At 50.8% G+C, this 26,221-nt stretch overlaps 1 protein-coding gene across 5 annotated transcripts in view; it reads right to left on the bottom strand.

Moving 5' to 3' along the window:
- Positions 1–26,221, bottom strand: part of MGRN1 (mahogunin ring finger 1) — a 50,386-nt gene that overhangs the window by 17,570 nt on the left and 6,595 nt on the right. For all 5 annotated transcript variants that reach the window (XM_037029832.1, XM_037029830.1, XM_037029829.1 and 2 more), the window contains exons 2-8: positions 12,908–13,026; positions 11,030–11,118; positions 10,393–10,539; positions 8,946–9,063; positions 3,604–3,670; positions 2,715–2,764; positions 439–486 (exon numbers count right to left, since the gene is read on the bottom strand). In XM_037029832.1, coding sequence (XP_036885727.1) covers positions 439–486; positions 2,715–2,764; positions 3,604–3,670; positions 8,946–9,063; positions 10,393–10,539; positions 11,030–11,118; positions 12,908–13,026 — 638 coding nt within the window. The remainder of the gene's footprint in view (positions 1–438; positions 487–2,714; positions 2,765–3,603; positions 3,671–8,945; positions 9,064–10,392; positions 10,540–11,029; positions 11,119–12,907; positions 13,027–26,221) is intronic.

The raw sequence follows: 26,221 nt of genomic DNA, 5'->3' as shown, positions 1-26,221 counted from the left end.
ACGCTCCCTCTTTCCCCTCAAAGATTAAGTAAATTCCCTTTTGCCCGATACTGAGGTATTTTTGTGAGGAGTAGGAAGAGGGGAGGCTGCAGTCTTAGCTTCCTGTTTTCTTCCGTCTTCTGTCCATTCATTCACTCATTCATTCATTCAGCAAACATTTACTGAAAGCTTACTGTATTCACAGTGGACAAGATCTGGGGCTACAACAGTCAGTGCTGTTGCATGCGGTGGGTGTGCAGCACGCACACATGTGCCCGATGACCCTGACCCTGACTTCCCAGAGCCACAGCAATGACAAATGAGTCAACGGGCCTGTCATCAGCTACCCCAACAGCAGCCATGGTGGAAGTGAGACTGATCCACAGAGACCACTGGATTGGGGTCAGGGTGTCTCTGTCAAATCGAAAGGGCTCATGACGTGACCTCTGACAGACTTACAATTTGCTTCTGCTTTAATGGCTTCACAGAGAAGCTACCGTCAACATGCTGCAGGAAGAAAAACACAAGAGGTTAACTTGGCATGTGGCACTGCTCAGCCAGCTGCAGGCCCCTCCTCAGTCACTCACATCCACAGCTAGAAAAAAGAGGGAACCTGTGAGGGACCCTGTGAAGACTAAAGAGCCAGGCTGGTTTTTCTCAAATCTGGCCTCTGACCTGGCCTCAACACTACCCAGAGCACCTTCTAAAGATACTGCCTCCTGGGTCCCACCCTGACCTACAAAACCAAACTCTCCCTGGTAGATCTCAGGCATACTCAAGTTTACTGCCATTAGTCAAGTTCTGATGATGGACAAGAGCCTCCCCACTGGCAAGCAGCAGCAACTGGACAGCAGGAAATGGACACCAGATCTAGTCCTCAGAGGGCTTGGTCTAGTCACAAACACAGCACAAGAATATGTACACGCACGCATACAAAGGTCTAAAAACCAAGAACAAAATAGAGCAAATGCCTTCAGTGGTATCTGGGCAGACATACTGCTCAGAGTGGACGAGGTTGTTTAAGGTACAAGATCTGAGATCCTGTAACAATGGCAGTTATCCTGAGTTAACTGAGACAAGCACTTGGCATCTTCTGGTAAAGCTGACGAGCTCCTACAGAAGTTTCTAGTATGCTGGACTCCAAAAATAATGCAGTTTCTCACTGGGCTCTAAATGGGAAGCACATGTTTGCCAGAGACAGCCCATCCACCTTGGCCAGAGAAGCAGATGGGTAAACAGTTACTATCTCTTCCAACAGGCCAGGTTCAGGGAACGAGCTGAAATCCCAGAAGTAGAGTGGCAGAGGGCCAACCTTTGCCCTGGGCGCTTGGTGCCACCACAGCCCCAGGAGGCCAAGGGAAGCCCTGGACCAATGGGCCAGAAAGGTCACAGGCCCAGCTATGATGACTCCTGGGGCCTCTGGAAACCCAGACCACAGGAATGGGCCGGGCTTTGCACTCAGGGCTCTTGGGGATGCGCACACACACCAGCTGAAGACGGTGGGGGTCAGCAGGATACCCAGGAGTGGTGGGAATTCCAGGATAAGCAGTCCGAGCTTGGTTTCCCTGTGCAGTCCTTGATGCTCATCCGTGTAGGCCACAGGCTGGTGCTGAAAACACTATACAACTGCAGAGGCCAACCCACATCACAGAGCACTGGGGGGAGGGGGTGGCAGGCACGACATCTTCAAACACAGGACACGTCCCACTACCTCCCGTAAGGGTCTTGGTGAGCAGGCACCCTGTTCCCACACAGCCAGGCATCGCTCGCTGTCTGGACGGACACACAGAACTGTCTGGCCCCAGGACCAGGAGCGACAGAAGAGACCAACTCTAGACCCAGCAATGTCCTAACACAGAGACAGTGGACAGGAGACCATCCTAACCAGCGATGAATGCATCCTGTAAACAAAGCCTGAAGACGCAGGTCTATGTGGAAAGAAGTGGCAAATACCTAAGTTAAATACATGTTAACACTAGCTAAAAGTAATATTAAATGATCCTTCCATGTAAATGGCCTCTTTTACACATGGGGCATCCCCAGCTGGGGCCCTCAGCACAGACGGGGTGTCTTTTCCCTCCACCGCCCACAGAGGCATGGTCCTCGTCCATCCAACCAGCATTCACTGCACACCTACTTTGTGCTGAGGATACGACAAACCAGGGGCCTTTTTGCCTTCAGATCTCAGATGAGTTCAACAAATGTCTGCCCAAAGGTCAGGAAGGCCCCAGTGGGGAGGGAGATCTGCCCAGCCCCAGGTGACCAGGGCAATGCACACTTTTGGAGGCAAGGCATGGCCACCTGTGAACATCTGAGCATCAGGCGAGGACTCAGAAGTTCTGATGATTCCCAGGATCCCAGGTCTGGTGGGAAAGGTCACGGCAGTAGGAGCTGGTGTCCCTGCAGGATCCCTTTAAATCCCAGAGGAAAGCTGGTCTGACCAGAGCCCTCCATGTGGACATCCTGCCCCTGTGCTGGCAGATTACAGAGACTTCTACTGGGTGGGCCTCCCAAAAACATGCCCTCACCAGGTACCGCAAGCCCTTGAAAAGCCCGCTGATGGTAATGCTAGACTTGAAGGCCCAGCCTCCTGAGACGCATCATCTCCCCTGGAGCTGGGACCAACCGGAGAAACTTCCATGTGCCCTGGGCCAGGCATGATCCCCAGACTCCTGGTCTCAAAACACCACCTCTCTGCCCATGGCTCCCAGGTCAAGGTGCAGGATGGCACTTACCTTTTCAAAGGCAGCCAACAGCACATGGGCGTGACCAGTCACCTCCACAACTGCCCAGGAGAGAGAAGAAAGAGCACTCAGAGTGCTGACCTGCTCCCCCACCCCCAGCTTCTTTCTCCTTCCTCTCAGCTTTCCCATGCTCTCAGCCGGCAGGCCTCAAACCTTTGGAGGACTCCTCCTTACCTTGCCTTCCTCTGCCCAGGGGTTCCTGCCTCCCTCTGGCTCACACCTCACTCCTCCTCAAAAGCAGCCACTCAACTGCTCGAGACTAACTCAGCACCTGCTGTCTCACTCTGCACAGGAGGGACATTTCAGGCAGGGCCAAGGAGCCACACTCCACCAGTGGGCCTGGGGACCAGCCTGCCCTGGCAGAGCTCCACAATTCAGACCATAAGCTAGAGATCTGAAGTCCACAGAGGTGGGAGAGCGACCTGGCAGGACGGACTGGGTCAGTGAGGAAATCTGCACGGCCTGAGGAGGGCCTATCTAACAAGCTCCCTGCAGGTCCCTGCTAACTGTCTCCCTCATTCCAGCGTGGCGCGGACACCAGAACTGGAGGCCTGTCTAGCTGCGGTTACCGCAGTGAAAGCAAGGCTGCCATAGGGCCTTGCTACTGGGGGATGGGGGACAGGTTGGCCAGGAATTCCTGAGCTGGAATGAGGCCCCACCACCCCAGGGGCAGGAAGCACCAACGGAGCCCCAGGGAGGAGATGGAGAGCTAGTTGCTTGAGCCCCACGACCCTAAACCTACTAACAAGGCTCCCACACCCTTCACCAGTTCTGGATAAACTCCTTCCTGCTGACTGAGGGGGACAAGGTCCTCAGGAAGTGGATTCTTCCTGCAGGGCCCGCACACTGGAAGGGAGAATGAAGAAGAAAGGCCGCTCACCATCTCCTTCATCCACCATGGCCTGGATGACCACTGGAAACATTCCCCGGTCCAGGTCAAAGTTCAACTGAGGGAAAAAAGGAGGTAAGACGGTCAGACTGAGCTAGTGGGAGAAGGGACAGGGAGGATGGCAACGCAGCAGAGCTTGTGAAGACAGACTAAACGGTGAGGAAAACTGCGAGGAAGACAGAGGCCTGGCTGTGTCTTCCTCTCTTTGTGGTAGGTAAAATGTTTAAAAATTATTAAAATGGTAAATTCGTGTTCAATTCATTGGCACTAAGGGCATTCATAAGGTCATGCCACCATCACTACCGTCCATTTCCAGAACATTTTTATCACCCCAAACAGGAACTCGTGTCTCCATTAAGCAATTACGCCCACTGCCTGTTCTGGACATTTCACGGAAACGGAACCATACAGTATGTCTTGTGTGCCTGGCTTCTGCCACTCACTGTGTTTTCTAGGCTCACCCACATGATAGTACGCCAGTTCTTCCTTTCTTTTCAAGGCCGGGTAAAATTCTGCTGTACAGCTAGACCACACAGTTTATCCAGTCGTTTCTCAATGGACACCTGGGCTGCTCTCCCTCTCGGCCACCACGCCCAGCACTGTGATGAACACTGCTGGACACACACCTGTGTGAGCCCGTTTTCAGTTCTCCTTGGTGCACCCAGGTGGGGAGGTGCTGTGTCACATGGGAACTCTGTTCCACCTTATGAAGAAAGGGACGTGGTATGGCCCCAACCAGAGACGGAAGGAAATCGAAGGAGACCACGCGGCTGGTCTGCACTCAAGAAAAAACTGCCTGTTCCCTTTCCTTTCCTTCCAGCATCAACCTTGTGGTCCTGGCTGCTCTGAGGCTGAAGGCTTCTCTCCTCCCCATATGTGTTCGCTTGGGCATGGTCTCCAGATCTGCTCCCCGGTAGAGGCTGTGGACCAGGTCACACGGAGCCCACAGAGGATGGAGGCAGCCAACTGAGGACACCCACAGCAGGGGCCGCACTTGGCAGGCCTTGAAAGGGCCAGTGGATCCCGAGCTGTCAGTGGGAGGCAGGACTGGGAGGGGGAGGGAGAGTGGCCAGGTGCTAGGACAGACTCAGCCTCAGATCTGCCGGAGTAGCGGTACCTGCCCCAAGCCTCAGTTCCCCCTACTGCAAAAGAGATAAAAGCTGTGTCTGATGCCAAGCTCTGAGCATGGTGCCTGGGAGAGCATGCAGTGAGCACCAGCCATTCGAAGCTCTATGGTCAGGCAGGGGAAGCCAAGGCCTCACAAAAAGACCCAGGACTTGGACCCCTGGAACACAGGACTTTGGGCAGACATGTGCATAAGAGCTACATGTGGGGAGGGGGGACATATCCAGGCCCACCTAAAACATAGCCAGGCCTCATGCTCCCCACAGCTTCAAGGTAAAAGGGCTGTACCACAGAAATCTGGCCTAATGGGAGGGAGGGACCTCCTTTCCCCGCCGCCCCCCCCACTTGCTCTGAGATGACTCTAGGGTCAGGTGATCACCCAAGACAGGAAGTCACATGTCTGGGGGACAAGGGTCCCTCTGCAAGCTTATTCCTCCCACTCTGAGCCAGGGCACAGGGAGCCACCTTGCCAATGACCATCCCAAAGTCACCCTGTTGACAGTGACGCTGGTGTGATGCACAGGTGCTGCTCCCCCAAAGGCTGTAATTAAGCCAAGGAGGGAGTTGCTCAGGTGACAGAGCCAGATAGGGAGCAGAGTTTTGTGCAGCTTAGGCCCCGTGCTCCCAGTCAGCTGCTGGAATATAATCCTTGGTGCTGATCTGGGCGACTTAGTGCTGAAGAGCCACTGAGTGATCTGCACTATCTTCCTCCTCTGCACACGAAGCTGGCACTGCCTCACTGCAGCTGACAGTCCCACCAGCCAGTGCTGAACTAACAGCAGCCTTGGGAGGTGCGTGCGGTGGCTACACCACCAGCAGGTAGGGACTCTGGCCCTTCTCTCCTCCTGTGGCCCTGGCAGACGGGGCTCACAACAGAAAGCCCGAGCTAAACAAGCACTCTGCACAGGCCCGGCATACTCCCTAAAGCAAGGAAATGCCCCTGCCTCCGGGTGACAGATGGGAAACCCAGGCTTGCAGAGGTAGCGTCACTTGCCCAATGCTTCATGGAGAGAGTGACGACGCCAGAGCTGCCTCCAGGCCTCTCCCACCTATGTCCTCTCAGTTCCTGGGAGAGGACCCAGGACATCCCTGGTACTCTTGTCCTTAAGACTTTGCTCTTGTAAAGTCTGACCCACAGGTCCAGATCTGTCTAGGCCGACAAAAAAAAAATTCGTGACCTTTTTCAGGTGGCAGCACCCCAATTTTCCTTGGGGGCATTTGGGAACAACCTCTCACCCGCCCTGGATCTGTGCTTGTCTGGCCAGAGAATGGCACGAGCCTGTCTCAAGGGGGACCACAGAGGGAGTCACATGGCTGAGACAGACCATCCGCGCACTCTGGGACACAGGCTGCTGGTGTATGGAGAGTCAGCCTGAGGACAAGGCTGGTTCAGCCAGAGCGGACCCCGCTCTGACAGCCCTAGAGGAAACCATGAGCCATCCAGCTTCTCAGAATCTAAGCCAATAAATATCTGGTTTTCTTTCCTTAAACCATACCTACGTGTGTTTCTGTCACTTACAACCCACAAAGTCCTGACACGGACACTGCTCTAAAGGCTCTGTCGTAAAAGCCTTCCCAGGGCCTCCCACTGACATTCCAGCAGGCAACCACATTTAGCCAACAGAGCCTAGGGCAGCACCCTAATGCGTCCTTCAGTCAACTAACTCAGCAAACTCCAACAAAAGGCCTACTATACTGGTCAGCACAGGACTAGGCCAAGGGACAAATGGAAACAAAAGGGGCACTGTGACCCCAGATGTCCCTGGGCACCACGGCTTGGGCCCTATGCTGCCCTTGGGGTGCCCTTGGGGACAATCCTTCCCACATGGAGCCGCCACCCCATCGCTGACTTCTCATTACCTCCTCTGTGCACCTGCAGCTGGTGTCCCATCCGGCTGCATTACGCAGGAGCCTGAGACTCGCAGGGGATGGACCCAAAGAGTGTGGGGACCGAGGAGTGAGGGCCATCTCCCCCCAAATTCCCACTCCACACAGAAGCCAAGCACCAGAGCTAAGCGTGCTTGGAAAGGACAGGAGCTTCTACCCACCCCAGAGAGGGTGAGGGAGACATTTATTTTTACTGCAAGGAGAGAAGCTTTCTCAGGGAAAAGCAGCTCCCTAGGTCAGGAAAAAGCCAGGCAGCTGAAGCCAGCATGAGTGATGACAGGCTTCCTGGCTCACACTCTACTCTCCCCCTACCCAGCCCTGGTGGGGACCACACCCTGGCACCCTTGGGCTCTTCTGGCACAGTGAAGCCTGCCGGACAGGTCTTTGCAAACCCCAGGCCAGATGGACACCAGAAAATAAGGAAAAAACAAGGGGCAGAGGGAGAAAAGGACATGGCATTGACTAAAATAAATGGAACCCCGCAAGGGGACTGATGGGGAAAACTGGCAAAGAAACCACTCCAGCTGCAAGGAGGACTATAAGTACTGCCCTAGAGAGACGTCCACAATATGAATTAATAAAAATATAAAAATTATACACATGTCGGGGCAAGCGGGGAAATCTCCATACCTTATCTCTTAATTTTGCTGTGAACTTAAAATTACTCTTTAGAAAAAGCCTGAAAAACAATTTTAAATTAAATTATAAAGCAAATTGTAGCCAAGAAAAATGAAAACAGGCATTCAAACAAAAGCTTGTACAGAGAATAGCACCATTATTCATAATAGGCAGTAGCTGAAAGAAGACAGGACACCAAGTGAAAGCAGCCAGATATAAAAGGCCAAACAGTGTTTGATTCTGTTTATGCAAAATGTCCATCACAGGCAAATCCAGAGACACAGAAAGCAGGTGAGTGGCTGACGGGGCTACGGGGTAGGAATGGGTTAAATGGGCAGGAGGGATCCTCCTATGAGAAGGCTGGAAACCAGACTCTAAAACGGGATTGGTGGTGGTTGTGACTTGGATTTACTAAAGTCCCTGAATAGAACAACGGACAAGTTTTATAGCATATAAACTATACCTTGATAAACAGGTAAAAAAAAACAGAGAAACAAAATAACTCAGAAGTGTATACAGTGTTGATACACGGCACAGTCTGTTCCTCAGCACCCATGGGGGGCCGGGGCCTCCTCGGACATGGAAACCCTCGGATGTTCCCGCACGTAAATCTGTGTTGGCGCACCCTGCACACGTCCTCCACACACTGCTGATCATCTCTAGATTACTTACAATAGCTAATACAACATAAACGCTACGTAATAGTTGTTATTCTGTATTGTTTAGGGAGTAATGACAAGAAAATAAAGCCTGTATGTGTCCAGGCATGTACATCCCATCGCAGGCCTAAGTATGTAGCACACGCCAGCAACATAGCATTTTTTAAAAAAATATTTTTCAAAATTGGGACAACTGTAATTGCATAACAAATAAAATATAATTAAAGATAAAAATAAGAATATTTTCCATCTGTGTTGAATCCGTGAATGAGGAACCCATGGATATAGAGGGCCGACTACACATAATAATGTGGTATATAACTCTCTTCCTTATACCACAACCCTCTGCAGAAACAACCAGTCTTCAGCTTGAGAGTATCTTTTCTGGTTTTCCCTCAAGGTTATACACACACACATCGTACCTGCGGAAATGGTTTTGTGCACTGTCGTGCTCGCCACACACGAGATTATACTGCACTCGTTTGCAACCTGCTCTTCTCCAAGCCCAGAGGGGCTTTCCACGTCAGTAGGCAAAGATGTCTTTCACGTACTTTAAAGCTGCATGGCATCCGGTAACAGATGCGAAACAGGGTGCCCACATATACACGGGTGGGTCCCGTAACACCAGTGATGGACGTATAGGTTGTTTCCAATGTTCACTATTGCAGACAGAGCTGCAGTGAACGCCCTTCATATCCCATAAATTACTGTCCCTAGCTATGGAACCACTAGGTAGAAGGGACCCTGCCACACCACAGTCTTGTGGTCCTGAGACTGTACCTGCACCAAAGCTGGGCACCAGGGCCTCGGCTGCTGCCGTCTCACCTCAGTTATGCAGTCTAGCCAACACTTGGACTGAACCGAATCCCGCAGTGCTGCGCATGCGCAAATGAGCACATACCCCCTTAGTCGGCAGCTACTCCTGTAGCTTATCAGCAGTTTGAAGAATCTAAGCAAACAGCCCCCACTGTACTCACCCCTCACAAAGAGGAAGAAATGCAGGCAAGGGGCCGGGGGGAAAGGGGGGTCCAGCCAGGAGGTTACCTCATCGTCCTTCCACTCTGAGAAGTCGATCTTGAAGGAGGGCAGGGAGAACTGCTGACTCACTCCCCTCTTATAGTGGACAGTCTCAGACTGCAGGGCAGGGCTTTTAGGGCTGTACCTGAAGGGGCAGCCGAGAGAAAGGATGGTGAGACTCTGCCAGGAGCAAACACTCTGCTGTATCCCAACCCCAGGGCAATCCCCACCATCACAGGACCACTGAGGCCAGGGCTGGCAGGCACTGGTCCTTTGGGCACCTAGTAGAAACCTGACTTGCAGGTCCCACCCTCCAAGTCTCAGCCCTTCTCTGGTGGGGCGGGAAGCCAGCCTCTCACACCCAGAGAACCTCCGAGCACCCAAAGAACCTCATTCTGCTCACCACCAGCTCTGCCTAGGTCCAGCGTGGTTTTATGAGTCTTCCAGAGCCCACACCCACCAGATAACCTGGCTACCTTCAAGATGCGGCTTTTTACGGTTTGTTGACTTTTCTGAAGAAACATGGTACAAAATGTACACAGTACCAAGTGCCCTCCCCACCACCCCTGCACCTTCCTGTTTGCTCCCAGCCACCTGCTGCTTCTCTGTCCAGCCACAACCCAAGTATCACTCCTGGGAGAGCTGAGGCACGTTTACACCTGTATGCATGAGTGTCTCTTCTTTAATATTCCAAGAGCAGCTGCCTATGCTCTGCTCCTTTATTACTTAGACACCCAAGCTGTCCCTCGGCCACCGCATGTAGAGATGCTGCGTCCTCTGAACGCAGCACTGGTCCCTCGGCAGTCTGACTCGGACTCAGTCAGGCCCCTGTGGTGGACACCAGGTATCCCCAGTATTTTTGCTTTTCCAAACAGTGCAGGACCCTCTTCTGCATACCTCTTAGCCACACATGCAACAACATCCCCAAAATGAATTCCCAGAAAAGGAACAGCTGGATCAAAGAGTACATACATTTCCAATTCCAACAAACTTGGTCATCTCCCCGCTGAGGAATCCAACACACAACTCCTGCCCTCCCCCCTCCACCCCACCCCACACTTGCTCTCCCTTGGGCTTCTGCCTGTCTCTCTCCAGGACAAGGGTACTCTCAAGGACCTTGGCATGTCTGGCCTGAGAAACTGGAACTGTGAGTTGCTCGTGTGCAAAAAGACTCAAAGCCACAGCTTTCAACCACTCCTCCATCCTCAGATCAAATCTGGCCTCCAAGCTGTTCCCTCCCACAGGACAGAGACAGGGCATTTCTGCCCACCTCACCCGGGCCTGGCCCCACAGAATGCAGGCAGGCCTGCACTTCATAGTTGTGCCAAAGTTGCAGATTTTAAACTTTTGGGGCCCAAATGACCCTCATTTCAAATAAAGCCTCTGAAAGTTCAAATATATAATTCAGACAAATGCACAGCTATGGGGGCCCCACCCTGCCACCTTGGGCCTACCCTGCACCACAGGGACTCACACAGCCATCCCATTTAGAAATTCCTCCACCGCCTGGCAGTAGATGGTGATAGCCACCCGAGCATCAGCATCGAAGGTGAACTCCAGGCTGTAGAGAACACGGGGCTTCTCACTGTCCTCGGTGGGGCTGTCAGCACCATCTTTGTACCTGCCAGGGAGCCAGAGGAACAGGCAGTAGGTCAGGGGGCGTGCCCACCTTGCACAGTGCACACCATTCCCTGAGGGGCCCCTCAGTTGTCTGCCTGGCTGCATCACACCCTTCTAGAAACATGGAGGCCCACTCCCTGTTTGGACAATAAGGCTCCACAATGCAGGGTTCTCCTTCCCTGTCTCCTACCCCAGGAAAAGAGATAAATTCTCTTGGTTTAGAGACAGCCCCGGAAGCCTCAGGTCTTTCAAGCTTAAAGTACTTTCTCAACCGTGACAGTCAGACCTGCATCATTCTTGGCTGTGGGGGCATCTTGTGCACTGTGGGGCACCTAGCAACCTCCCTGGTGTCTCCTGCTAGATACCAGGCAACACTACCACCTCCAGCTGTGACAACCAAAAATGTCTCCAGATACAGCCCAGCATCAATGGTGTACAAGTCACCAGCTGAGAGCCACTACTTTAAAGAATGCAGTGGGGTCCAGGGTTACCTTACGAGCCGGAGTGAGTCTTTTCGAATGTTCACCAGGCTCCTCAGCGTCTTCACTGGCTCATGGGGGGCAGGAGTGACATAAGGAAACTAGGAGGGAAAAACCCAATGCAATCCCAGATGACTCCCCCATATGGCAGAGGGCAGAACACAGGGGTAGTCCAAGCCCTGCCCCCGCCAGGTGCTCCAGGGCCCTCAGGCCGAGCACTGGATGACATTACTCCCATCACATCCAAGTAAACTGCAGGCAACACGGCCAGCACAAGGCAGAGCTGGAACCAGAACACTCTGAAGGATTCCAGTCATGCGGCCATGGTCCCTCTACTCAGGAAGGACTCTCAGTGAATGTGACCTGGCCTGAGGGATCTGGGGGGAGCAATTAAGGTTGGGGCTCTCAAGCCTCATTCCCAGAAGTGGGACTCGACGTCCCACCACTGCCCTGAAGCAGGCAACCTTTCTCCTCAAGGCCGATGGTCAATAAAGATACAGGGAGGGTCATGTGCACGTACAGGAAATGCTGTAAAACTGGTGGCATATGGAAAACGTGGGTGCGTCCATATCAATTCCCACTTGTGAGAACACAAAGGAGTTTTACATGGCACCACCACCAGGGAAAGCTGGGTAAAGGACACATGGGATCGCTCTCATTATTTTTCCTTTTTAAAATATTTTACTTATTTATTTTTAGAAAGAGGGAGAAAGGAGAGAAACATCAAGGTGTGGCTGCCTCTCATGCACCCCCTACTGGGGACCTGGCCCGAAACCTAGGCTTGTGCCCTGACTGGGAATTGAACCTGTGACCCTGTGGTTGCAGGCTGGCACTCAATCTACTGAGCCACACCAGCCAGGGCTCATCTGTATTATTTCTTATAACTGCAGATGAATCTGTGATGGTCTTGAAGTTAAAAAAAAAAAGATTTACAGGAGGCCTGTACGAGCCAGGCCCCAGGTCACAGTTCAGACTTCAAAGATGTGGACGGCAAGGTTTTGTTCTCATTCTCACGGACTTGGGAGGGTGGTGGAGGCCAGTACTCTGGGCCCTAGTCTCTAGCCTCTCATCCATTAGGATCAAGATTCAGTGACAACTAGCTGTTCTATGGCTGAAACAGCCTAGAGAACCCTCCCTGGTCCAGGGGACCTCACACCCTAGGCCAGAGAAACCCCAAGACTCAACAGCCTCAGGGAATGGGGCCCAGTGCCTCCTGAGAGAGGGGGCCTCCAGCCTGGCCTCTCACTCACACTGGGAACTGAACTCCCACTCAGCGTCCCTCTACAAGGGCCCTCTCCTGTCCCTCTCTCTTTTCAGTCTCCATTTGTCAATTGTCCTCTTCTTTACTGTCTACATGCCCTGCTAGGAAGCAGGCAGGGTCTGTCCTCTGTCCCCTGGAAGGGCCCCTGGAACACAGGAAGTGCCAAATGTACACTGAACAAATGGAATGCAACACGTGAACATGTACTTCTCTGGTGACTGATAAAGCTGCTCATAAAAATTGTTCACCAGCCATTTGCATTTCTCCTTCAGATCATATCTCTTGCCCACTGTTCCACAGAACATGGATGTTCTTTTTTTTCTTTTCAAAGAAAGTTGTCCAAGAGGCCTGGGATCAAAGCCATAACCTTCCACAACCCCAGAGCATGGATGCACCAGGTTCATTAGCAGCTGCTCTGCCCCCAGTGACCCACCCTTGGTCCCCCTGCCTCTAAGGGGGCACCACCAGGACATGCTGCATGCACACATCATGGGCAAGCATCTGGCTGGCAGCTCTGCCCGGTTTGGGGTAACTCAGTGCCCACCTGTCCTTGTAGCTGGGACACGGATGGCTGAAGGCCGAGGTCTCATTGCCTCCACTGCCCACACACCCAGCCCTACAAGACCCACCTGGACTGGGCGATTGCCCAGGAAGTTCAGATCCATGTTTTCTCCGAAGAGGTAACCTTCAGGGTGGGGGGTGTCAAATTTCTCACCTCCCATAAAAAAGTGTGAAGCGAAGTAGTTTCCTGATTAAAAAAAAAAAACACAAAACACAGCTGCAGATTAAGACTTACCACAATCCAGGGGAAGCATCAAATGGCTGAAGAGGCTCAACCCTGAGAAAAGCGCCATTCGGAGAGAAGCCATCAGGGGCCGTGCCTCCCACTTGCACTGCAGGCCTCAGCCCCTCAGCCCGCCCACCTCTGCACCCACCCCAACTCCCGCCCCTCCCCAGGACCCCCCCCAGGCACTCATCTAGCACTCAACCCCAACACTGCCTCCTTCTCTAGCAGGCTCGGTTGTGTTTCCCACAAAGATATGTTCCAGACCTAACCCCGGTAAAGGTGCATGTGACCTTATTCAAAAACAGGGTCTTTACGAATGTAAACAAGAGAAGGTCGGACTATGGTGGGGTACGCCCTAAATCTAGTTACCAGTCTTCATAAGAGGAAGTGGAAGATCTGGACAGAGGCACACAGAGAGAGGAGGAAGAAGTGTGAAGATGGAGGCAGAGACTGCAGTGACGTGGTTACAAGCCAAGGAATGCCCAGAGCCACCAGAATCTGGAAGAAGCAAGGAAGGATCCTCCCCAGAGCCTTTAGAGAGAACAGACCCTGTCAACACCTTGGTTTCGGACTTCCAGCATCTATAACTATCAGAAGAAAGTCTGTTGTTTTAAGCCACCCAATTTGTGGTGGTTATGATAAGACTATCGGACTAATACACGTTCTCTGATCCCGAGACTAAGTCAGCTCCCCTCAGCCCAAATTCAAGCTCCAAGTCTGAGTTGTTATTCCATTCATGTCTGACCCCTGCCCCCCCGCCACCCCACCCTGAGAGTCCTGAGGCTGGAACTCATCATCTAAAGAGAAGGCTCAGGAAAAGGCAGAATCAAGCATGGAAGCCAGGCTGTCCCTGCAAGGCCTTCCAGGTGGGAGAAAGGTCCCTGCCCTTGAGGCTCCTGCTCCAAACTCATTCCACGTCATATCCTGGGACATTCAGGGTCCAACTATGTTATGTCCCACTAGTTCCCAGAGTTTCCCCTCCATAGGCAAAAAATGGATGAGGGAGACCTCCTCCAAAAAGGGCCCCATGGTTCTCACCTCCTCGGTAGACTCTTCCCACAATGACTAGGGCTGACCTGTGTAACCAACAGGATACTGTGGAAAAGATGAAGTGGGACCTCCCAGGCTCTGGGAGAAGCCAGCCTCCACGCTTAAGGACACTCAACCTGCCCTACAGAGAGGCCCACTTGGCAAGGAACCAACACCTCCAGCTACCAGCCAGCAGTAACTTGCAGCTGCAGGAGAAAGCCACCCGGGAAGCAGACATGCAGCCCAGCACACAGCTTGACTGCAACCGCATGGGAGACCCTGAGCCAAAACCCCAGCTAAGTCACTCCCAAATTCCAGACTCACAGAAACAGTGAGATAATAAGCGTTTACTGTTATAAACAGCTAGATTCTCAATTTGTTACTCCATAAGAAATAATTAACACAAGGGGCTTTTACTCCTTTTTACTCTTGAGCTCCTGATTCTAACATGTTTCTATGGCCACCACCCTGGTCAAAGCCACCAGCATCTCCTCCTGTGCCTCAATTACTGTAATCCATCCCACCAGTCTCCCCACTCTCGCCTAGCCCTAAAGTCTATTTCCCACATTCCACCACTCAGAAACTTCTGATGACCTCTGACCACACTACGGTAAGTTCTAAACTCCTCCTCATGGACTGCAAGGCCCTATACAATGCAGACCTGCCGACTCCATTCACACCCCAGGGCCCTTGCACTTGCTGCTTCATCTGCTTATGTTCTTCCCCAAGAGTTCTGCCTTGACCCTTTCCCTCATCTTTCCTTCCCAGCAAAGCCTTTCTGATCATTTCACCTTAAATGTACAACTTCTACTCCTTCACCTTCCTTGCTGACCAACCTTCCCCATTCCCCTTCCCTGCTTTATTCTTTTCGAGTACTTTCCATGACCTGATGGACTATACACAGGAGGCTCCCGTATCTTGGTGCAGTTTTTTTAAACAAATTTTTAAAGACTTTATTTTTAGAGGGGAAGGGAAGGAGAAAGAATGGGAGGGAACCATCAATGTGTGGTTGCCCCTCACATGCCCCTCACTGGGGACCTGGCCTGCAACCAGGCATGTGCCCTGAGTGGGAATCGAACCGACGACCCTTTGGTTTACAGGCCAGCACTCAATCCACTGAGCCACACCACCCAGGGCTTGGTGCAGTTTTAAATTTTAATAACTTCAGAGGTGTAAATGCTACAAAATATAAGTTCTAGATTAACAGGCAATGGACGAGTATTACTTTTTTTTCCTTTAACTCTATTTTATGCATTTTTACAACTAATCTGTATTACTTTAAAACAGGAAAGTTGCTTTTAAAGACTGAAGATTCGGGACAAGGATATGTGTAACAATAGTGGCTGTATCATAAAATGGACCATGTTCTGGAAAAAAATCAGTGAACTGTGTATTTTAAAAGGGTGACTTTAAGAGTGTGTGAACTTTATCTCAGTAAAGCTGTTATCGGGAACTGGAGGGACCTGATCAAGCTGTCACCTTGTGAATCATCAACAACTCTGGGGGTATGAGACCTGCACGTGACCTTCACATTCGTTGGCACGTAGGATGGAACTTGAAGCCATTGCTCTAACACACCCACGCTCACTCCCACCCACTGATTTACATGAACAGTTTCTCACCCTGAAATGAAAAACAAAACAAGAGCTGACACTGACCTGTCTCATCCCAGCAACAGGTTATATTCAACTATGACATGAATCCACTGGCGGGGGGCGGGGCGTGCAGGGACGTAACCCATCTATTTAAGAGATACATGCCCAATGCTTTCTAGCATTTATGCTTGTTATTTATAAAAACTGTAATATTTGTGTTGTTTACATCAATTGAGTATTTGTAATGCTCACTCAAAACCAGAAAAAAAATTCTCATTACAATTTACATACATATTGTAATGAGACAGAGACATAGTTACAGAGATATACAATATGGCGATTGATAAAAGACTTTCAAGCATAAAAGGTAGCAACCACCCTACATGTTCCTCCACAAGGAAATGGAGAGTGATGAGATAAGTCACTGCGGCAATGGCAAGATGGGACCACAAAGCAAACAGGACTCACACAGACGAGTTTCGAAAACACCTCGTAAAGTAGCCCCACAGCTCAGGCGTGGGGCACCTACACACAGAGGAGCATGCACCAGACAGGGAAGGAAGTGCCCGGGTCCAAGGAGTGGCAGGAGAAATGTGAAAGAAAGAGACGGCAACATGGAGAATGTTAACTGTGAATCCTGAATGGAGGGTGTTCCCTATGCCACTCTCTATACTTCCCTATGTTTTTGAATTGCCCACATTTTTTTTAAAAAGGAACTTTAGGAGAAACGTGTGCATCAAATGGAACTGATAACAGCCCCGAAGTGTGCATGCGCATGCAGGTGTACTGCGCATAGTGTGCATATGTGGGTATACAGGTCTACTTGTGTTGGGCTTATGGGCGCATGTCTGCATGTGTGTCTGGTGTGTGTTGTATGCACACTGTGTGTCTGTGTGTGCGCACACTTTGGCACCAAAAAGAGCAGGCAGAGCTATGAAGAGGGAGAAAGGGAAAAAGAAGAGGCGACTGAGAAGAGAAACAGAAGGTGAAAATGAGAACAGAAGCCACCACCATAACACCAGCTCTTCCTCCACGCCCCCAAGGCAACACCCCAGACAAATTTTCCCATGGAACTCAGACTCAGAGGTCACCAGGCTGGTGATGGTGGAGCTGGGCTCAAACCTGCTGACTCCAAGCTCATTGTGTGTCTCAGCCCCTCACTAGGTGCCTCCCCTCCCACAACACCAGGACAGTGATGGCAACCAATGATCAGTGGTGTCATCTCTGGTCACAAAGGGTGGCTGTTCACACACAATGATCTACATGCAAAGGCTTCCTGGGATCAGAAAATCCTTCTGTGGCCACACTTGCAGGGCCTGGCAGGGCCACGATTTCAGCCCGGCAATGAGGCACTCTCCAGGAGGCCACAACCTCAGAGCCTCAACACAGCCATCCTCAAACATGGCAGCTAAAACAAATCCATGCCCTTGTCCCCTGCTTCTTGTCACCAGTCGAGGGGCACTGGAGCTCAGATGGTTCACCTCCTCTCTGCCCAAGGGATTCCGACTCTGCCCTACTTATTGGTGCCCAGGTGACGTGGAGGACAAGAGCTAAACCACCACCAAAAAAAGACTCAGTGCCTTCCCAGAAGGCCACCAGCATTCCTATACACAGGCCCCATTTGCCTTTAGACACCAGGTGCAGAAGGACAAACATTTCATCACCTCCTAGAGATGACAAAAATCAAAGCCACACCTTGGCTGGTGTGGCTCAGTGGATCGAATGCCGGCCTGTGAACCACAGGGTTGCAGGTTCGATTCCTAGTCAGGGTACATGCCTGGGTTGTAGGCCAGGTCCCCAGTAGAGGACATGCAAGAGGCAACCACACATTGATCTTTCTCTCCCTCTCTTTCTCTCTCCCTTCCCCTCTGTCTGAAAATAAAATAAGGAAAATCAAACCACAAGGCCATCAGCTAGTGGCTGTCTCATAATGTCTAGTGGAAGTGGGCACATGCTGTCCTTTCAGGCCACAGAGCAAGCCAAAAAGACTTTGTGTTTCCCCTTTGTTTGTCTGTTCCATTCAAGCGTGTGTATAGCACACACGTGTGTGATGGCCATCACTCACCACAGAAAAATGAAGACATTTAACTAAATTAACTGACCCTGCTGAGGGAGGCACCGGGATGTGCAAAGATCTCCAGGGAATCAGAGTGAAAAAGCCAAGCACTGGTCCGCGTGCAGAGCGCAGACGGATTCCACCAAATGAAGGGGGAGTGAAGGAGCCACACCAAGCTGCCCACAGGATCCTCCAAGGAGTTGGGCAGAGGGCTGGGAAGAGTAAAACGGGACTTCCACATTTCCCCCCAAAACATCTGCATTGCCTGAATCCTTCTTTGCTACAAAGATTTTTCTTTTTAAATATAACATTATCGAGAGACCAGAGTTTGGGACCCTGCTACAGAATGAATGTTTCTGCGCCCCACCCCCAACTCACATGGTGAAACCTAACACCCAAAGTGATGGTCTTTGGAGGTGGAGCCTTGGGAGTGATTAGGTCTTGATGATGTAGCTCTGATGAAAGGGACCCTCATCTCAATGAGCTGTGGAGCCTGGCTATGTCTCAGGGATGCCCATGTCCTCACGATTCCTGAGGGCCACCTACTTGGGGAACATGGCCTCCAAGTGCCTGACTTGGTGACCTTCCCATCAAGGTTTTAGGTAACCCAGCCTCCCCTCTCACACTCCTGATCGGATACTGAGGCCTGACACTAAAGCAATTCCCAACAGCAAACGTGACCACGCCTCAACCGAAGGGCCAGGCCCCCACTCACAACTCCGCAAACTAGTGATTCTGCTCTGCACTGCCCACCTCAGTCCCTCTGGCCCAGCAGCCTGTTCCCACATTTCAACTCCAAGCAGAGGCCTCCCGTAATCTCCTTACAGGCCATCTGCATTTTGCCAGCATATGCTGTTTCTCCTTATTTGTTGCTTGGTCCACACTCTGTCCTCCCCCTTCCAAGACCAGGGATCATTCATTTGTTCACTGCTTCATATCCCCAGTGGCCACCACCATGGCCTGCACACAGCAGAAGCTCAATAAAAACTCAACAAATAAAAGGTGGATCAGCCCTGACTGGTGTGGCTCAGGGTGTTGAGCATCACCCAGCCAAAAGGCCACCAGTTTGATTCCCAGTCAAAGCACATGCCTGGGTTGTGGGCCAGGTCCCTGGCTGGGGACATGCAAGAGGCAACTGATCAATGTTTCTCTCACACATCAATGCTTCTCTCTCTCTCCTTGTCCCTCCTAAGAAACAGGCAGAGAGGTAAAGCAACTAACTCAAGCCACACACCAGTGATAGGTGGCATCCTCACTGAAAACCCATGTTGACCCAAGAGCCCATATTCTCAACTATGCAAACGTGCCAGCAAGTAAATGTCAAATTCTCGGCAGACGCTGACTGGGCGGCCTACACATTTAGCTGTATGCCACTATGCCACTATGTAGTATGCCACTATATAGCCGCAACAGTGTCAGATCCCACAGGTTAAGTCCCACACGACTGCCCCTCCCCCTTCAGATGCCAATCACAAGCCCAGGCTGTTGCCTTTGCTTCTGACCAAGCATCTGAAGATCAGAGGTTCTCATGCCTACCCCCTTGGGTTCAATAATGTGCGAGAGAGAGGGACTCACAGAACTCAGGAAGTCAGTTTACCTCCAAGTTATCAGTTTATTACAAAAAGGACACAACCCAGGAGCAGCTGAACGAGACGCACGGGGAGAGCTATGAGGACGGGATGCGAGCTTCCGTGCTCCCTCTCGTGTGCCACCCTCACGCATCTCAGTGTGCGCACCAACCCGGAGCTCTCCAAACCTTTCCCTTTTGGATTTTTACGGAAACTCATTACATAGGCATGAGTGATTAAATCACTGGCCTTTGGTGATCACCTCAGCCTCCAGCCCTCACACGCAGTTGGCTTCCCTGGCAACCAGCCCCAATTCTCAGGTACTTTCCAAAAACTGTCTCACTGACATGAACTCAGATGTGAGGGAAAAGGGTTATAAACATCAAAAACACCTGTTTCACTTTTACCATTCATCATTTAGGGAACTTCAAGGATTTTAGAAGCTCTGTGCCAAAAATGGATGAAGACCAAATACATATCTTTTATTTTATACCACAAGTATCCCTGCAAGATAAACCATGACATTAACAATGACAAATTCCATTGCCCCCTCCTAAGAAACACAGCTGGCCCTGAAACCCGGGACACTGGCATGGATTTCACTCAGCTGCCCCAGTCATCATTCCCTCTCCAGTGGAAGGGGAGCAGGAGAGGCATGACGGCGTCTGTGAAGGCTAGGAATAGCTCACTGATTCCACTGGCTGACAATTTTCTCATTCTGCAACACAGCAGATGTTTTCCGGATCCAGCTTCCTGAAATCCATGAAATTGGCTGCCACTACGCCCCAGCCGGGCATGACCACCATGACATCAGAACATCACAGTCCCCAGAGAGTACAAATTTCAGGAAAGCATCTTTAGGCTCTCAAGAATACCCCCTGCCATGTGGGAGGCCAACAGCCCCACAGCCTGTGAGCTTGTTACCAAACAGAGAAAAGAGATGACTCCAAGGGGGTGACACCCACCTCTAATCTCCTGCTCACGGATGTCACACATACGCACACAACAGCACATCTCTGTCTGTCACACTCGGGCCAGTGACTGGGTGCCCATAACCTGTGTCTGTGTCCCCATCTATAACACAGGAGGCCCCAGTGAAGTACACTGGCTGCAGACGGAAAGTAGGAAGACAGCTCGGGATGCCCTGAGGATAAAGGGAGCCCTGCACAGAGGGAAAAGCCATGTGAAAAGCATCTGCTTCCCAGCCCCTCTCCAGTGTGAAAGCCTACTTAGCACAGGCTAACGATTTCAAAACCTCTCAGCCCCCAGCAAGGAAGGCACACCAAGCAAAGATTCTGGTTCTCTGAGTTCCCATAATTTGTTCTAGCCCTTTTTGGGGGGCGAGAAGCGATCCTCCCAGCTTATACCCATTTTCGGGAAATAGCCTCCACCGCCCAAAGCGGTGGGCCCCAGCTACCAGAGCCAAGGCTCTCTCCGCCCAGACACAGATGGCTGGCCAAGGTGCACACCTGGCTGTGCTGGACCAACAACCAAACCCTCTCCCCTGTGGAACTGGGCTGTGGGACTACACCCAGGGAGCACAGGATTTGGTTCTCGAGGCCCCAGGTAGGTGGCAGCAGACTTTACACGGTCACAGACATGATGCTGAGGCCAGAGCGGAAGGGGCTCTTTGGTTTGACATCTCCACTTCTTGATTATCCAATCCACCCTTGGGTTCCAAAGGACACCTACCCCCACCCTTCCAATGCATTCCATTTCCTGCTTAAGCTAATTTCCATAAACACCATAGCAACCGACAATTCCCAAATAATTCAAAATGTAATAAAAAGCACGTAAGAAAGAACTCCTTCAAATCAGGGAGAAATAAAAGAGCCAATCCAACATAAAAAGTAGGCAAAGATTTCACCAGGTCCTTCCCAAAAAGAGGAAGAGAGATGAATGGCAATTTACAAACATGAAGCACCAAACCTCCTTGGTCATCAGGAGAAAGTAAATTACAACTACAATGAGATATCCTTGGCTAAAATTAAAAAAGCAAATAAACAAATAAACACACTCCTGATACTAACCAGTGTGATGAGACTGCAGAGCCAACAGAACGCAGATGCCCAGCCAAGGGGGTGCGCATTGGTTCAATCACTCCACAGAACTGCAAAACCTGCTGATTCCACACACAGGCACCAGAGGGCCCCAGTGCCCACTCCCAGGTATGAAAATGGACTCAAAGAGGCGAGCAGCTAATAACTAACTCAGAGCAGTCAAAATCACAGTCAGAAAAGACAGTGGTGGCTGCCAGGGGCTGGGAAGAGGGAAATGAGGAGTTAGTGTTTAATGGGGACAGAGCCTCAGTTTCACAAGGTGAAATGAGTCACGGGGACGAAGGTGATGATGGCTGCACAACAATGTAAATGTAGGTGATACCACCAGGCTGTGTGCTTAGAAATGGTTAAGATTGTAATTGCTATGTCATGTGTATTTTCCCACAATTAACAAACTTGGGGCAGGAAGGGGGCGAAATGGACCCAAAGAGAAAAAAAGACAGACCCAAGGAAATCAGACTCATGGGCACCAAAGCCAGTCACAAGAGGGTCCACAGCAGCATCTCTCACAAGAGCCCAAACCAGGAATTCCCCAACACCCCTCCCTGAGAATGGGTGAACACGCAGGCGCATCACCTGGAAGACGAGGGAGGAAAGAAACCAGCGACTTCCCCATGAAACGTAAGCCAAGGCCTTTCATCATCAAATGTGGAGGGAAAAAGTGTCTACTTCTGTTTATACTAAGTTCTAAAACAGGTAAAACTCACCTCCACCTCCAGTGAGGTCAGGAGATTTCCCAGGGAGGAAGAGGTTGCGAAAGGGCACCAGGGTACTTTGGGGGCTGCTACTGTTCTACTTCTTCAACACATGTATGCTTACGATTTGTACATTTTCTATGTGTGTGTCACACTGAATTTAGCTATATTATGTGAATCATACACACTCACTTTTTTAAACACTGAACTTATTAAAAGTCCTTCTTTCCATTCCCACTAAAATCTCCCCGGGAAGTATGATCACTCATTGACATCAGTGACCATGAGTTCCCTGGAGCAGAACTAGAGAGCAGAAAGCTGCAGGAAAGAGAAGAGGATTTCAGGATGGACTGGAGGGAGCCAGCATGGTGGTCTGCCCACCTCAGGAGGGTGACCCAGAAGTGCCCAGGCAAGGGGAAGGGCCCAAGTTAATAGCATGAAAGACCTGGGAAAATGGTGTTCTTTCTATTGGGCCTTAGACCTCCTTTAAGACACAGGTGGAGAAACAAAAACACACCCAGGACAGAAAATTGAACTGTACAGAAGTCTGACAACCATTCAACCAGACCCAGTAAGAGGGGTGGAGTATGTAGCCAGTGGAGAGGGTCGCAGCAAGAAAAGGCGGTGGGGGAGCACAGGCGGCGTGGGGCTAGCAGTCCCTGAGCACAGGGAGGAAACGAGCAGACCCAGTGAGGTGCACGAGGCCGTTGGCTGACCACGGTCACACATTTGCACACAGATACACTAGGCAAAAACAGGCAGAAAGACTCACTGCACAACCCAGGGCTCCAGTGCTGGGAAATAAAGCCTAAAAGCTCCAATTGAAAAGGTGTCAAGAGACTCCTAGCCTCACAGGGGAGTTCGTTGGGGAGATCCACAGGATCCTAGGACATACACAAGCCTACCCACCCGGGAACCAGCACCAGAAGGGCCCAATTTGTTTGTGGGAAACGGCAGAGGGGACTGAAATCCAGGAGAGAGCCGAGCACGTGCCACTGTTCCCTCTCTGACCCCGCCCCCCACATACAGCATCACAACCCAGAGACTGAGTTGTCCCGCCCTGGTGAACACCTAAGGCTCTTCCCCTCAACAGGTGTGAACAGACCAAAACATTATGCCTCAAACAGAAGAACAAATCAAAGCCCCAGAGTGAATACTTTTAAGTGACCAAGAGATAGCCAACTTATCACATGCACAGTTCAAAACAATGGTGATCAGGATGCTCACAGAACTGGTTAATTTTGGTCACAAATTAGATGAAAAATGAAGGCTACGCTAAGGGAAATGAAGGAAAATGCACAGGGAACCAACAGTGATGGGAAGAAAACTGAAACTCAAATCAATGGAGTGGACCAGAAGGAAGAAAGAAATGACCAAACAGAAAAAAGTGAAGTTATAAGAATTCAAAAAAATGAGGAGAGGCTTAAGAACCTCCAGGACATCTTTAAACATTCCAACATCCAAATTGTAGGGGTACCAGAAGGGGAAGGGGAATGGCAACAAGTGGAAAACTTATTTGAACAAATAATACAGGAGAACTTCCCCAATCTGGCAAAGGAAATAGACTTCCAAGAAGTCCAGGAAGCTCAGAGAGTCCCAAAGAAGTTGGACCCAAGAAAAAACACACCAAAGCACATCATAACTACATTAGCCAAGATTAAAATGAAGGACAGAATCCTAGAAGCAGCAAGAGATAAGGGGACAGTCACCTACAAAGGAGTTCCCACAGACTGTCAGCTGATTTCTCAAAAGAGACCTTATAGGCAAGAAGGCACTGGAAAGAAGTATTCCAAGCCATGAAAGGCAAGGACCTACATCCAAGGTTGCTCTATCCAGCAAAGCTTTCACTTAGAATGGAAGGGCAGATAAAGTGCTTCTCAGATAAGGTCAAGTTCAAGGAGTTCATCATCACCAAGCCCTTATTATATGAAATGTTAAAGGGACTTATCTAAGAAAAAGAAGATAAAAAATATGAAGAGTGAAAGGACAGCAAACTCACAGGTATTAACCACCACACCTAAAACAGAAGCAAACCAAGAGGACAGCTAGATCAGGAGTGGAGCCACAGAAATGGAGATCACATGGAGGGTTAGCAACAGAGGAGTGGGAGAAGGGGGGAGAAGGTACAGAAAATAAGTAGCATGGACGATAGGTAGAAAACAGACAGGAAGGAGGGCAAGAATAGTATGGGAAATGTAGAAGCTAAAGAACTTGTGACACGTGGACATGAACTGAAGGGAGAGATGTGGGCAGGAGGGGTGTGCACAGTGGAGGGGAATGAAGGGAGGGAAATGGGACAACTGTAATGGCATAACCAATAAAACACATTATTAAAAAAAAGACACAGGTGGACAGATGTTCCAATGTCAGAGCCATTCTTCTAGGCTCTTGCATCCTCCTAGCTCTGTGAGAACGCGAGCCCACAGATTTCTTGTGAGACAGCAAGTGGCTCCTCTCCCAGGCTGGTCCACAGTGTTGCCTTTTCTGCAAACAGCAGAGGTACTGGGCCTCACTCCTTCCCGGAGTCTGTCCTGGTGTCACAAGCTGGGGCTGAGCCTGGTTCCTCCCAGCTCCAAGGAGCTGGGCAGACCCAGGAACAGTTGGTAGAAGTGAACAATTCAACAGTTAGTTATTAAGTCCCTGAGCCAGGTGCTGCAGGAGTAGTGTATATGACACCACCTACCCTTCATTTTACAGGACAACACAGAAATGCGAGGCCGGATGACTGCACATGCTCAAGAGAAACACGCACAGGAAATGCCAAATGGAACATGGTCCCATTCGTATGTCTGGCTTGGGCAGCTTTGCATTTGGGAGGTGAAGGAAGTGGCAGTGGTCACCACCTGCTAGAGTCAACCAGGAAGTGCAGGACATTCTCCAGGAAACTTCCAAGCCAGGTCCCACTCTGCTAGCCCACGTGCACTTGCAGAGTTGAGACTGAAAGAGGTCTGGGGAACCAGAGGTTAACCTGGTGAGATTAGGGCCCCAGAGCAAGCTAATGGCCCCGAACTTGGAATCCAGCGTTCTTCACACTATACACAGCCATGCCTGTGGGAGGGTGTGTTGTGAAAACAGTAAAAGGCCACTCCAACTATGAGGAAGAAAAGACACACATGCACCCCTTTAATCCTAGGCAGCCAGGCTCTCAGCACCACAGCAGACTATGGAATGGCAGCAGCCACTCTTGTGGCATGGGATAAAAAGCCCCTTGGCCCCCTGGCCAGACCAACCCAACTTAACTCAGGCTTTCTTCAACTGCCAAGCTGTGAGGGCCTTTGCAGAGCCCAATTTCAAAGGGCCAAGAAAGGTTTTATCGGTCAGCATGAAACATGGCAGGCGTGACATGAAAGTTCAACAAAGCCCAGAAGGGCAAAGCTGGCAGGAGCTGACATACGGCCATGTCATTTGAGTCAGAAGTGACAATTTCTCAACTATTCCCAGAGAAACTATGAAAGGTCCCCTGACACGTGCATGGACCTGAATAGTATAAGGGACCTGAGAGACAAACACACAGGGCTCTGGGGTCTCCTCAAAACTCTGAGAATGGGCAACACTCCAACATAGAGACCTGACAAATCTCAGCCCAGGGGGCCACAGGGCCCAGGTGCCAATAGCAGGCTTCTAAAGCCAAGCCGCCCTCTGCTGCTGCTTCAGGAAATTAGGTTCTAAGATGCCTATCCCCCTTGGCCAACATAGAAGTTTTTTGTTGCTGCTGTTTTGCTGTTTTTACCTGAAATATACCAACTGAAGCTTGTGGAATACAGCTTATTTATGTAGCTCTACAGCAACAAACTCAAAACCAAGGCGATACAAGCAGAGGCACAGAACTCGTTCTTATGTGAACAGCACAGGTAGCACTTGGTTGGGGAAGGCGAAACGTCCTGATGGCAGCAATGCTGGTGCAAGTCTCTGAGCAGGGAGGTAACCGGCCCCCCGCCCTGCACCATGTGCAAATTGTGTGCGAGTGGAGCCCCTCTTCCCACCCCTCCCCCACCACCATTGCACTGGTCTCAGAGCACGAGTCCACTCCCTCTGGATAGCGATGGCTCATGGAACCAGAACACCCTGGGACAAAAGACACAGAGCATCCTCCCACACCTAGAACACCTGCCTTGGTTCTTTCCTTCAGGACCAAATAAATCAGAGTTGCAAG

The sequence above is a fragment of the Sturnira hondurensis genome, unplaced genomic scaffold (assembly GCF_014824575.4).
Source record: "Sturnira hondurensis isolate 20B ecotype Veracruz unplaced genomic scaffold, ASM1482457v3 Scaffold0020579, whole genome shotgun sequence".
In the NCBI taxonomy this organism is placed as follows: Eukaryota; Metazoa; Chordata; class Mammalia; order Chiroptera; family Phyllostomidae; genus Sturnira; species Sturnira hondurensis.
Note: the sequence above shows the minus strand (reverse complement) of the source record. Positions and strands in the feature narration are given on the sequence as shown.